The sequence below is a fragment of the Watersipora subatra genome, chromosome 2, assembly GCF_963576615.1.
Source record: "Watersipora subatra chromosome 2, tzWatSuba1.1, whole genome shotgun sequence".
Lineage (NCBI taxonomy): Eukaryota > Metazoa > Bryozoa > Gymnolaemata > Cheilostomatida > Watersiporidae > Watersipora > Watersipora subatra.
The window spans coordinates 70,857,123-70,871,021 of record NC_088709.1 but is presented as its reverse complement, the minus strand read 5'-3'; the positions used below and the strand labels follow the sequence as shown (position 1 = coordinate 70,871,021).

At 35.5% G+C, this 13,899-nt stretch overlaps 2 protein-coding genes across 3 annotated transcripts in view; one reads left to right on the top strand and one right to left on the bottom strand.

Annotated features, from left to right (window-relative positions):
• The first annotated feature begins 112 nt into the window (after nt 1-112).
• Nucleotides 113-10,782, top strand: LOC137388952 (uncharacterized). Of its 2 annotated transcripts, XM_068075462.1 has the most exons (3): nt 127-246; nt 2,561-2,694; nt 9,511-10,782. In XM_068075462.1, exon 3 carries the CDS (start codon nt 9,526-9,528, stop codon nt 10,612-10,614), a length of 1,089 nt encoding a protein of 362 aa, XP_067931563.1. In that variant the 5' UTR covers nt 127-246; nt 2,561-2,694; nt 9,511-9,525; the 3' UTR covers nt 10,615-10,782. The 2 variants fall into 2 exon arrangements, with proteins under 2 accessions (XP_067931562.1, XP_067931563.1); XM_068075461.1 differs by lacking the exon at nt 2,561-2,694 and having other exon boundaries at nt 113-246.
• A 154-nt stretch (nt 10,783-10,936) lies between these two features.
• The window catches only part of LOC137388951 (apoptosis inhibitor 5-like), a 40,520-nt gene continuing 37,557 nt past the window's right edge, over nt 10,937-13,899 (bottom strand). The window contains exon 11 of the mRNA XM_068075460.1: nt 10,937-11,168. Coding sequence (XP_067931561.1) covers nt 11,107-11,168 — 62 coding nt within the window. The 3' untranslated portion in view covers nt 10,937-11,106. The remainder of the gene's footprint in view (nt 11,169-13,899) is intronic.

Here is a 13,899-nt window from a genome sequence, read left to right as displayed (position 1 = left end):
ACTATAATAAGAAGTAAATAAGTTATATTGAAACTTTATTGGCAACGTTGCAAATCACAGTCTGTGAAACAAAGTTTCGCTCCCAGATTGTTTCGTTTTTATCTTGCTTCAACATTCAAAGGTTGAGATCGTCAGTCCCCGAAGCAGTTTACGAGTAACCACATGAGCTATCACCAATTGACGTTGTAATGGTATAGCTAGCGTTGCAAGAGGACCATTTTGTCAGGAATTATATTGAGCATAACGGTAAGACTATATAAAGATTTGAATTGAGTAGGTTTTAAATGCTTGCTTGTGAATTGTACTGTTGCATGTTAGCTTTTTGGCCAAAAGGCTTACCCGTTCTTGCCGCATTCCATGTTAATTATGATTTATTAGGCTTCAATAGTATTTTTGCGCTTTGTTCATGTTTTCATTTGGTAAAATTAATGTATACCTTTGCTCTAGCTTTCGGCTGTACTATATCGACTCGGCTCAGTGCTACTGAAGCCAAATGCAATTTTGTGTCAATTATATGCTCTTTAGTTGTACATTTGTTGTCAATTTATTGTATGAAACATGGGTTATATGTACTTAATTTAAGTTACGTTTTAGGTCAATTGTTCATATCTTAAATGGTATTTTAAAGAGCTGCAAAATTTTTAACCAACTGAGCTGTTGCCCTTGAGGTTATACCTTATGTTGCAGTCTGTTAACTTCAATGTAATGCTGTTTTATTTTTAATTGGTTTTGTATAATATGGTACTGCTTGTCAAACGAAGTTTTGCTTTTTAATTTTTGTTGTAGTAAAACTAGTTATGGTTTTTTGTAAGGCTATATATATAGAGTAGCTTATAAATTGGTAAAAATTATAGCTTATTTGTTGGACGTGGTATTTGAGCTGTTCTTGTTCAAGTCTTCACATATAATATAATTGGTCATAATCTTGGTAAGGTAGGCCTATACGACGAAATGTTTTATAAATTTAAGTTCTGTGTTGATAATTCCTCATCAACTTTCATTCTAAAAGACCCCATTATTTCTCTTTGCCATCTGTTCTACTCGGAAGTTTTTTGTACAATGATAGGTCAATGAGTTGAACTAAATTTAAGATGAAAGTCAAATGTAATTGCTTATGAAATTGTGTTTGTGCACTCTTTTCCGCCCAGTAAACATAAATAGGATTCTGTCATTCACATGCACAATGCAATTAATATGTCACGACGATTCAAACTTTCAAGATATGGTTATTGTGCGCTTCCAGTTTGAAATTTTCAGGTCACGAACGACTAGTGCTTATTTATCTTTATTGTCTGATATCCGTAGCTACTACCATAGTGTAAGCTGGTAAAGAACCAGTGTATTCCCATTTAGTATTAAAAATGTAATTAACTCTGCATTTTATTATATAGAGTAAAGGCATTGCTAGCAGTCACTTGATGGAGGTTTAATAGGTCTTCACTTATGCATCCCATGGGGAGGCGGACAGCATACGCTTTCCATATGCTTGAGGCTGACACTAGCTAATACCTTTGTTAGTAATAAGCCATTTAATGCTAGTTATTAATAGACTTCAGATGTGAAGTTAATGTAAATGACCTTATCGTTGTCTGTTTACCGCATTCTTCGACATAAAAGCATGTTAAAAATGTCAGTCGTGTCACGCGTGGTAGTTTTCTAGCTTGTGACATTTTAGCTTGCTGTCTCAATGACAAATTTTGTTTTAAGAGTTAAGTCCTGCTAGTTGTAATGTAGATAGGGTTTGTTCTCATGTTCGGTAAAGAGATATCTGCTCAAGCTAATATTTGGCACTGGTGTTTGGTACATGCTTCCGATGGGATTAACACTGGTCCGTCATGTTGGTGTTCGTTTGAAATGTTTCTGTCATCATATTGGCTAACTCTGTTAGCTGCAAGTACACTTAGGCGTTTTGACAAATTCTTGCCAATTCAACAGTAGGCTACGGTCACTAATTCGATAATTCTTTCAGCAAGTAATAAACATTGAGAAGGATTTTCTAGATATAGCTTTGAACGTTATAGGCTGGCTACAGTTGTTGAAAAATAATAATAAATGTTAAAATAAATAAAAACGTAATATGATGCATGGATGGCCCAGTGTAAAGACTTAGTACATCCCTTGATGAACATCAGTACCATAATGCATCAGTCCATCTAGCCGCTCTTTGAATCCATCGTACTGAAGCTCATTATTGAAAAAGTCAGCTGCGATTTGGAAATACATTTAGCTCAAAACTTGCTAATAAGCTTCATACTTCAAATTGCATACAACCTTCATCAATATTTTGAAAAGGTTATTGCTAGCTCCTTTACCTAATATCAGTTTGCCTGGTACAGACAGGTATTTTAAATGCTATGTGTATAACCATTTATTTGTTTTGATTGCCTATTTGATGCAATTGTTGATGATTCTTCCATGGCATAATTGGGAAAATATTTCTGTTTAAAATGTATTATTGTCAATAAATTGTTGAAAAGGTATTCAAGTGTCATTTCAGCAGCACTTACGATATCATTCGCTATAAATATCATTGATGTATATGAAAAAGCCAACTTTTTAGAAACTTACTTGAAGTAGGAATAAAATGGGCCTGCTAACCATAGACACGAGAAGTAAGCTCACCAACCATTGTTGTAACGGGCAGACAAGAGCTCAAAACTAAAAGATAGGCTATTTATAGGGCAATTAGCAAAGGTATGAAGACTAAACGTGCCATCAAATTCTTGTTTTTCCATCGCAGGTGGGATGCCATATTTCAATTAATAATATTTTTGTCATCTCGCCGACATACCACAGTCATTGAGTCGATCATTTGATTCAAAAACCTGCTTAAACATGACTTGTGATCTTTCATGCATAACATAGTTTGGTCTGTTTATACTGCTACTCATTCATCTTAACATTGTTGTGGTCAGAGAGTCTTAGAAAATTGATAATCAACTGTAAGGCTAATCTGCAGAGACATCTATACAGGAGAAGGTTTTTGTTCATGCGCAAATGCCTCGGAAACCCCTTTTTAACCTGAGGAGCTTAAATTATTGAAGGTTTCACACAAATTTCAACCACAATATACTATTGTATCTCTGTCTTTGTATTTATACCAAAACCAATTATGGGTTAGTTTACCTTGATCAGTTTTTTCTGTGATGAGATTACGATTTTCTGATGAATATTAGTTTTGGTTGTTAACTGCGCAGTAGCCTACTTCATATATGCATATGTAGCAACAAGTTGAAAATGTTTACTACTTTCATATTTCGAGAGATGCTAAAAAGCAAGTTGTTTTGCATGTGCTGTTTCTGTAACACTTTATAAAGTTGAATACAAACAAATATTAGCTAATGTTGAACATTGCCAAATTTTTGCGCTACTGCTGTGTTGATATACCATTGCTTGTATTACTTGTAATTTATTGTATTATTTACATATATACTGCCAAGGAAATACATGTATGCATATATGTGTATATACATAAATATGTATACTAGTTGAATACTGTCACAGGGGTAATAAAAAACAGCTTACAGACAGTAGCAGGTAATGTAGTTGCCAATGATTAAGTTTCTTCACCCAACGAATTTGAGGAACTTAGCTTGTATTGGTAAATTTGCAAACATACATTTTTTGTAAGTCCGAGCATCCGAAGAATTGAGCATCCGAAGAATTGAGCATCCGAAGAATGAGGTAAAATGACACCATGTTCATAGTTATATTAGGATTTGCTTTCCTCAAAGAATATTAGGTAACTGTAAAGAGAGTTGCTTCCAAAGCTTCAAGCAACAGAAAGCATTAATTTTTACTTAGGTGAGTAAATAGTGCTTGTTGCTAAGTTATTAAAACAAAAATGTCTAAGTAGTAATAAACTTCGGACTTTGGACCTGTTATGTTAGGATATGCGTGTTATATTGCAATTGATTTATATTTTTCCCATGCATACCAAAAATTTAGGTGCAATGTTAATGTATTTTGGATCATATTGATAGGAAGGAATATTTTTTGCTGTTAACATCTGGGACAAAGGTCTGTGGAAGCCTGACAAAAAGTATATGTGACAGGTCGTGTCATTTTCAATACAAATGAGGTCAGATCACAAAATTGTTTTTTAGCCCAATGTAATAGAGCAGTTTCTCAGCTTTTCAAAACTGTTTTCGGAATTGAAATCGAAGCAACTTAACCTGAGATACAGGTTTTTATCTTAGAAGGTGTTGGTCAATATGGTCGACACCACAAATTGAGAAATTCGTCTTTAAAGTTGATGGATTGAATTTTAAACCGTAGTATTTGTTGACGTTTTGGAATGTCATAGCAACCGCACGCTACAGACATTATATTTTCATGAATGTTGAGATCTATAGGGAAGAGAACATGGCGAACGATATGAAATGGGTCCCGATGATGTCACTTCAGCTCGAATACATAAAACAGTGAAGTCAAGGTCACATGTTGTGTCATTGAAAAGGAGCACATTGATGCACAGTAAAGGAGTTACTACCAAATTGTGTTGCACATTGAATTGATTATTTTGATCATAAAATTGACGCAAATGTATTAGTGTTAGAATTATAATCCAATGCACTCACAAAACTTTTACTGAGATGAATGAGTTAGCGTCTTTAGGGTAAACGATCCAGGCTTCTGAGCCCGAGGAGACAATTTGAGATCAATGTTACTTGTTTAGTAGCTAAATTGGATTCAAGTTAAAGCAAGTTAAGATTGATTAAAATATTATCAAAATAACATGAATATAATATAATAATATAATATCAATAAAAAAATAAACTAGTAGCACTGCTGCTACTGTCTATGATTGACGTTTACGTTTCTGTATCGGGGCGATAGAGCTAGCCTTAGTAGACTTTTTAGTAGTCTTTTTACTTTCTGCGGCGGTTGAGCTGTGATGTATTGAGCTGACGTATTGAGCTGTGATGGCTGTTGAATAGGCGCTGGGCACACAATATCTCTTTTACTCTCATCACATAACTCTCTGATTTCTTTGAAAAGATATTGCTGACGTTCAACAGTCAGACAAGGAGGCGGAATGATTTCAGGCCACCCTGACCTGGCTGACTCTGCAGACATAAGCTGTATATCTTCACTCTCCACGCTATTGGCATGCTTTTTTACTTGGACACTGCCTGCAGCAAAACAGCGATTACTGCACACACTGTCTATTAGTATTACATTTATTGTACAACATTATTGAATTTCTCTATGTTGTACTTTCAAAGCCAAAATTCAGGATGGCAAAGAACACAAAACAAAGAAGGCCTAATCTTTCCGCCAATAAGATAAACTGGTGGTAGCTCTTAATTTGGCTGATCTTTTTGCTTTTTGCATGAAAAAATCCACTTCAGTCCTTTATTGGAACAAGCACATTGCCATGATCATCCATGACAAGCTGGGCACTGTTTAGGCGAGCCAAGCCAAGCCATTTACTACCTAATTAAATAAAACTCAGATTAAGTAACCAAGAACCTTTAGATAGTTTCTGTAAAAATAGCGCAAGCAAGATTTGAAAATTCTCATTTCACTAATTGACAAAATGAGAAACATACCTCACCTATATCAGAAAGAGAGGAACTCTGTTAGTTCTGTATTTCCTTTTTAGCAAGCCAAAGCAGTAATCGCAGCTGAACTTCGTGTAACCTGCGACGAGAAAATTCAGTTCAATCTCCTTGTACAGCCCGCTTGCAACGCGCCAAGCCAAGTACTGTATTACTGCGTTGTTTTTATTCTGGCCATTAAAAAGGGTTTGATATACATAATTGTATCAATACATTTTCAATACAAACATGAAACTTCAAAACATTGGTTGTTGCTTGCATACCAACAGTTGTCAGCGTGGAACAAAGCTTTCTCTTCATCAAGGCAATAGGTTTCTAGATACTGATGAATATAAGATATGACGCTGTTGGCTCCTTTTGTCGAACAAGCAGTCTCATCAATCAGATAATTCACTTGTGCAGGGAAGGTGTCACAGACCACTCCAAATAGCGCACACATCCGAGTGGTTTTGAAATAGAGTGGCCCAGGTTGCTGTGGGTTGGCAGGGTAGTAGACCTAAGAATTAAACAGAACGAAAATTTGTTGTTTTTCTATAGACATGCAAGTACATTTACTATTTATATTTTATTTTTTAAATGTATATTTTTGCTTATAAATTTGATCGTTTTTATAATTCTTAATTAGCATTTGCAATTGCTAATTGTTAAAAATCAGCAATGTTTCAACTTAAAACACTACGTTCATTGCTTTATACCTTGTAATAGTCGACTAATTAATGTTATATTTTGGGCTGCGTGTGCGTTATTGACGAAAACATGAAATAAGATTTGCGTTTTGCAACAAGCAACAAGAAATGTTTAAAAAAATGTTTTTGACCTACCTGCTGTGCATAATCAAAGCCATAGTGAGCAACATGAGGTCCAGTCAAAGGAGTGTTGGTACCAAGCTTCGAACCTTCTGTTAGATATTGTCGTGACGACAGGATCTCTAAACTACGACCGTTATCAGTAAAACTTGAAGGAAAATTTCCATCTAATCCATCATTCTCAAGATCTAAATCGATCTTACTGTTTCGAAAATCACTAATACTTCCTTCTCTACCCTGTAAATCTAAATAATTCACATCGACCTCCTCAAATTCTTTCCAAAAGTCACCACCAACGATAAATCAGTAAGACATTTTAAAACGCGATACATAGACTGAATAACCGGAAATGAAATATCGCTATTTTTGTTATCCTTAGCAACCACTTCAAAGTCTGCAAAACAGTCTAATAAAGCATCTTAGCTAATCATACGCCTCAGAAACTGATTCCTGACATATGATTCGCCCTAGAAAAGTCATGACCTCAAATTCCAAAAGTCTAAGCTGCATGGACCAGTTTCACTTTGAGAGCCTATTGTGCGCTATATGAAATGCCGCGTTTGTATTGAAAATGATACGCGCTGTCACATATGTTAGTAAAGGCAGCCCGTAGCATAAAATTTCTTAGTCAATTAATCAGGCTGCTACATACCTATAACGGCAAAGTTTGTCATCGAATTGTATTGGTGGTTGTGCGGAGGCATCAAACGATTATGAATTGCTCTATAAAAATTGTGATTAAAAGAAGTTGTTTTTCTTATAAACATGTTCATAAAATGTGTACTTTCATCATGTTATGTTATCTTCCTCAGCGTGTATTACATTTATTTGAGTTGTAAAACATTTGCTAACCTTGATTGCCGACACATGTCGCTGCAGTACTATTTTGTTAATATAAAACAGTCTTTTTCGTTTGGTGCTCACAGAGTTCGTTGGTCGGCAACAATACATTTAGTAGATGTTACTCATTGTATTATCACTGCCTGGCATCTTGTTTCTATCGAGCACAGTTGCATCACTTACATCGCATGGTTGCATCACTTACATCGCATCGGCTAATTCTGTAGGTGATGAGCGCACTTAGTGCCTTTCGGAAAGCTGTTAAAAATGGTGAGACTGCCACTAGGATAATTATTTTTGCTACTAATAAAATAAAAAGGTGCTGTTGAAAAGTCTAAACATCTAACAGGTCTTACTTCGTTAGCTAATGTACAGCAAGTGCAGGTATTATTGAAAGAATTGTCAAATAAGAGAATATAATGCTCGTCTTCTGTAGTCGGTATGCATCCAGTAAACTCTCGAAACTTTGCAGTTTAACTTTCAAGGCTTCAGTTTTTCATGAGGTAAAAAGTATTTGTTGTAGAAATAGCAATTAAAAAACTGAAATCTCTCTCTCTTACTCTGACCCAGTTAGATTAGCAGTCATCGCTGTTCACTTGCTGCATTTTGTTAAGTGTAAAATTGCGAAGTGCTTGTGACACCATAATTTTCATGCCTTTTAAAAGCCCTTGTCCCTCAAAATTGTCTAATAAACTTGAAGAAAAAAGAGAAATGTGCCAACAATTAATAGATATATTCATTGGTGTTGTGGTGACGCTTCTCCCCAGATTCACATTTTTTGCCGGAGTTATGGTCCCAATTGAATGCAATAAGCTAGGGAATGCTGCACCCACATATTGCTACTTGTCCAATACCCAGATGTTTGTTAAATTGTTCATAGATTAGCAGTGTTGATTTGCGTTACCTCACAAGTAACAACTGGTCTGAATCTATATATATAAATGTGAGTATCTGTCTTTCATATGTACAGCGGTTGAAGCGATAAAATTTTAGGAATGGAAAAATCGCTTTGTACTGGAATTGAACTTGGAAACCCCCATTCTGCACATATGTGTGCTATCCATGATACCACACAGCCTACTTGCTATACTATTGAATAATTGCCCACATACTTATTACACCAGCTAAAATAAGCAGTTAAAAACTCTTGCGAAAATACTATTGGTTACTACTAGTACGCTTGAAGATCATGATTGCAAGAGAGATCATGATGCGTTACGTAACAATTATAAGCACAGCTCTGATTATAGTAAAAATTTAGACTAGCTTAAGTTACTAGCCTAAGTTCCTCAAATTCGTTGGGTGAAGAAACTTTATTATTGGCAACTACATTACCTACTGTCTATAAGCTGTTTTTTATTACCCCTGCGACGGTTTTCAACTAGCATACATATTTATGTGTAAACACATATATGCATACATGTATTTACTTGGCAGTATATATGTAAAAAAATATATTAATGTATATATACTGTATATATACATGTAAATGTATATATATACTGTATATATACATGTAAATGTATATATACTGTATATATACTGTATATATACATGTAAATGTATATAGGCTATACATATACGCAGAACCATGACTCTGATTATAATAAAGGCTATATATAGGTAAAATATATATATAGGCTCTGATCATGTATGCACGCATATATGCATATTTCCAGCCGAGTAACAACTGGTCTGAATCCAAAACTAAGGATAGATTGTTTATCTTGAGACTATTGATTGCCTTTCAACAACCAACCTAAGCAAATAGTGACGCCAGTGTAGTAATTAGTGTATTGTGAATATACACACGCTTGCCCAAGTTGATGCCTATTCACATTTGACTTGAGAGCTGAAGTGTTTATTCCACTGTGTACTATTTGCTCTTGTATCAGAAGCAGTGAGGGAGTCGGCCATGTAGTTATCAAGAGTTTCACCGTTCAATAAGAAAGTTTAATGTTGCCCAAATACCTGCTTACTCTGTATTCGTTTGTATTTTACTTTTCATGGCTCAATCTTCAGTACAACCATTAATGTTACACGTGTTATTGCAAGGTTTTTTATATCATTGTATTTATATTGGTAGCATACTGCTTTCTATTAGGTAGCCTCTTCTAATGAAATCATATTACAGTTCTTATAGATTTCGTAGTACATAAAAGGACTCAATGCTAATCAAGATATTGTTTCATCTTAACACTTCTTAAAAGTTAAAAGATCCAAAACTTGGCTAGAAAGTCATTTTGCTTTGCCTCTGGAACATTTATTGTTACTTTTATACTTGATATTTCTATTTGCAGCAATCTGGTTGAACAATGGAAGACTTTTACTACCTTGTGAGTATCAGCCCGCACGTGATGAAGTGTACGATGGAGTTGTCCAAACATGACAACAGTTCGTCCAGTCAATGGCTGTTTGTCACCAACGAGGTCTTATACTACCTCCTTCCCATAGTTATTGGTGTCGCACTTTTATTCACACTTCTCAACAGCATCGTGTTCGCCAAGATGGTTACAGACTCACACGAATGTTATCTTACAGGCTTTCATATCTCGTCTTTTGTACTAATTCTCTCTTCCGTATTCATGCACATCTTAACATACGCCCCATTTAACGAACCCGAAATAGACTACGCTTATCTCACAATCATTTTACCATATGTGCTAGTTATAGAAAACTGGTGTTTTTACACGTGTACATGGTTGTTGCTAACCGCTGTAGCAGAGCGAACTGGACACGCGTTGTGTGGGCAGTGGCACTCTTCCTTTGGCAGGATACATGGAATCCTAGCCTCTTTGTTGATTATTGTGGTTTCCTTTGTTTGTACGCTGCCACAATACTGGGAATACACAACAGCTGTAGTCTACGATGAACACGGTGATCACAACTGCTCGAGAATGGTCATAGCGCCTGTGAACGATATTCTCAAATTAGGAGGTGGCTACATCTCGGAGTACCTTTATTATAATTGGGTGTTGATGGTGTTCAGTATCGCGCTACCATATCTGGTTCTACCTATTTTACTTCCACCAATGTGCTGTGTCAAGATGCACGCTTACTCTGCTCTCAGCACCAACGGAGGGCAGATGTCTACTTATGCTGATGACTACGTTAGCAAGGATTATATGAGAGATGAGAGAAACTTCAATCGGCTGTTATCCGCGGTGGTCTTGCTTTATCTGCTACTGTCTGGCCCACGGAATGCTGCTAAACTGTTTCACAATCCACCATTTTTCATGAAACTTTGTGATGATGACCTCATGTACGCCACTCTCATCATACTATTTGATGTTCTCTTTTATTTGATGTTCTTTCTGCTCTTTGTCGTCAACATGTGCACTAGCGCAAAGTTCCGTCAATCACTTAAATCACTACGCAGTAAGTGTTGTATTAGGGAACCTTGAGGCACTACTATAATTCTTAAGACAGATTAGTATGCCCCGCTGTTAGCAGATTGTATATTAAATATCATACCTCATGTAATGTCTGCCTTTCCGATCAGTTAATTATTTTATTGTAAGATCTGCTAGTCTTAGGTGAATTGAATACTAGCCCCTGCACTCTGGAATACTTCAGTAGCTTAAACAATCTTTTACACTGGCCTTCAGGCTGCGTCCTACTTACACATTTATAAATTTTTACTGTTGTAAGCTGATATAGCATAGGCATGATTCCTTACTGGGAGATTATTTTTGTTGTTCTCGGCTATATTGGCTAGCTTCACCATGCTCTTGCATTTTTATATTTCAACAATAAAGATAATTACAATTTTCTACTATAATGTAAAGGCTTTATCTAATACCATAGTCATTGACATCAGACAGGCAATTCATATTTACACATGCCACAACCTATGAGAGTTATGTACAGTCAGAATTCATCTGGTTCACAACAATTTAATACTTCGGTCTCCAAATTCCTCTCCCTCGTCGGCCTCCGCGTCCTCTTCCAGCACCAACTGCAAGCAGGCAATCCCAAGTATGTTAGGAAGGACTTGGAGTGATTGTATACCATTTCTTACTTTCACTAGAAAAACTCTTTTTATTAGCAAAAACTGTGTGAAACTATAAACATCGAGTATATTTAGATCAGTAAAAAATCAGCAATAAAACAATTTTTTCGTAAATACAACTCAAAGAATGATGATAGTATAGTGTGCAATGAAAACCTACAAGCACAGCAATAATTTTCTCAGTGCATCAGTCCGAATGTTTGTCAAATGGTTAGAATAACCCAAAGCTCTCCAGACAAACTTTCTTATACGAAGCACTGACTGGCACGATCACCAATGCTGTTCGCCCAAGACAACAATATAACAATGATGAAACTCTGAACAGTAACCAAGCTAAAATAGCACCGAGGTCATTGGCGGGCCTACTACACAATGCTAGCTGCAAGTGTCTAAAATATATATGTTGGCAACTGGTTAACAGGGGGAAGGCATTTGAGGAGTTTTCTCTGTAAAAAACGTTAATTTGGCTTTGCACAGCCAGTGGTGAAATTAAATAAGCGCTTGCAGGAAGTAAGGAAACCAAATAGATCATAATGCTTGCCACATACCTCTCCATTGGAGGTAGAGGGATGTTTATTTAATGGTGGTTGCCAATAAATTGACTACAGCAAACCTAGTTAACACAAAGTCAGTCGAGTCTTATTACTGTTAAGCTATTTCAATTACATACTTGTTGAAATACAAGTGAGGGGTGCCAGTAGGTCCACCCTTTCTTTTACAATTTAGTGACAGATAAAATTAAGACCCTATAACTGCATCTTTGGTGTTTTGCCATTGCAGGCCCTCCGGCATTACCATGGATTATTTGAGCTTAATGAGAAATGAGCCTGTCACGTCCATTCAACTAACAGTATCTGCTATAAAACAGCTATGAGAGGGTACATATCGCAAAAAGAATGTAATTAATATTCAAGGAAACCGAAAGGTCTAATTTGAGTCATAGGCACAAGGTTAATTGCTTCCGAATTTATCAACTTTATCAGCAAAACATATTTTTAACATAACATGTTAACAATTACACATTTTACACAGCTCTTTATATCAAATGATCTTAAACCACTGAGAAGTCAGCTCTTGCAGAAGTCAGTCAAACCCCAAAGGCAACACTGCCCTGTGGAATGGGCCAAGGTAACATCAGCGGAAGAAAGGTTACACGAAATAATGAGTGATTCACCCGATGAATAAAGATGTTCACAGAAATTGACATGAATATATGTATCTTCAGAATACAAGACAAGACCGTCAAATTATATAACCCAAACTTGTGTGATTTGTCATTTAAAATTATCTATACTTTACAAGTATATTTCAAGTCATCTAAAAGGCCTCAATTTGAATGCTTATCTCTTTTACTAAAATATATAAGTAGGTTCAAACTATTAAACCGAACACTAAATAATTATAGACATTCATTATAATGTGTATGATTTGTTAGTTACTGTGAGTGTTGCAACAGAGAACATATATTAATTTCCATCACCACGTTGAAGCATCTTTTGGGAACTCTGGCTAAAGATGCGTTCTTCTATTTTAGTACTCAAAAATTTGAAGCTATATTATAGCCTTTAACATTTTTATAGACTGTAACCAAAACTTTACCACCGTTGTACTAAAACTACACATATATATATATATATATATATATATGTGTAGTTTTATATATAGTATATATATAAATAGTATATATATATATATATATGCTACAGAGACAACATTTAAAATGGATACATTGCAAATGCTCATCAGACCTCCAATTACTAAAGGAACTGTTTTAAAAACTATTTAGGCAGTTACATATTCCTTAGACAGAGGTGTGTTGACCCTAACCAATGTTCAGATAAAAAACCCTGAGCCTTTGCCTTTGGGCTTGGTCCATTCTCTTGCTTGTAATAGCATTATAATGCTAATAAAGGGAACCATCATAATTAATTAGTAATCCTGATAGTCCTAGAATGTCATGTTTAAAACCATTTCAGTATCTCCATAAGCAGCTGGAAGATCAAAATAACTATGGTTAATGGCATTTTCGATCCATACCAATGATGTGAATTCTACAAAATTTCAAGGGGGAAATAGGGCCTTTGTATTTGCTATAAAATTGACATTGAAAATTCTTTCCCACACTTGTAGGTATTGTCTTGTAGATTTGGTATGCACCATCAAGTCATTCATCAATCTGGAATGCTACGGATTCGATGAAGAACCCGTTCTCTAAATTGTTGAAAACAACACCACTACCATGATTAGGCAATGAATAAAGTGATGCATGCAGCAATGAATGTGTCCTATCAATTGCAAACAGCCCTCTAATAAATTTAAAAAATGTTTGCTTGCGGTTATTTTTGGTAGCATTTGCTCGTGTTAGCCTGCCTATGAAAGACCTCATGAGATTCAACTTTGTGCTTCAAAAATACTAATACAGACTTATTATTACATATAAATAATATAGACTTACAGATATAAATATTTTATTAATAAGGGTTCGATGAAAGTAAATAATTTTTGTCACTGTTCATCAATACAATATAAAGACTGACATGGAAGGAGGGTGTTAAATTATACAGCAGACTTTTAGTAAAACAGACCCTAGTTAAGACTGGTTCACACTATTGCCATATGCCAGCATTTCCCTTTCGGCTTTTATCATCGATTATGTCAACCGTGAACCTATGGCATC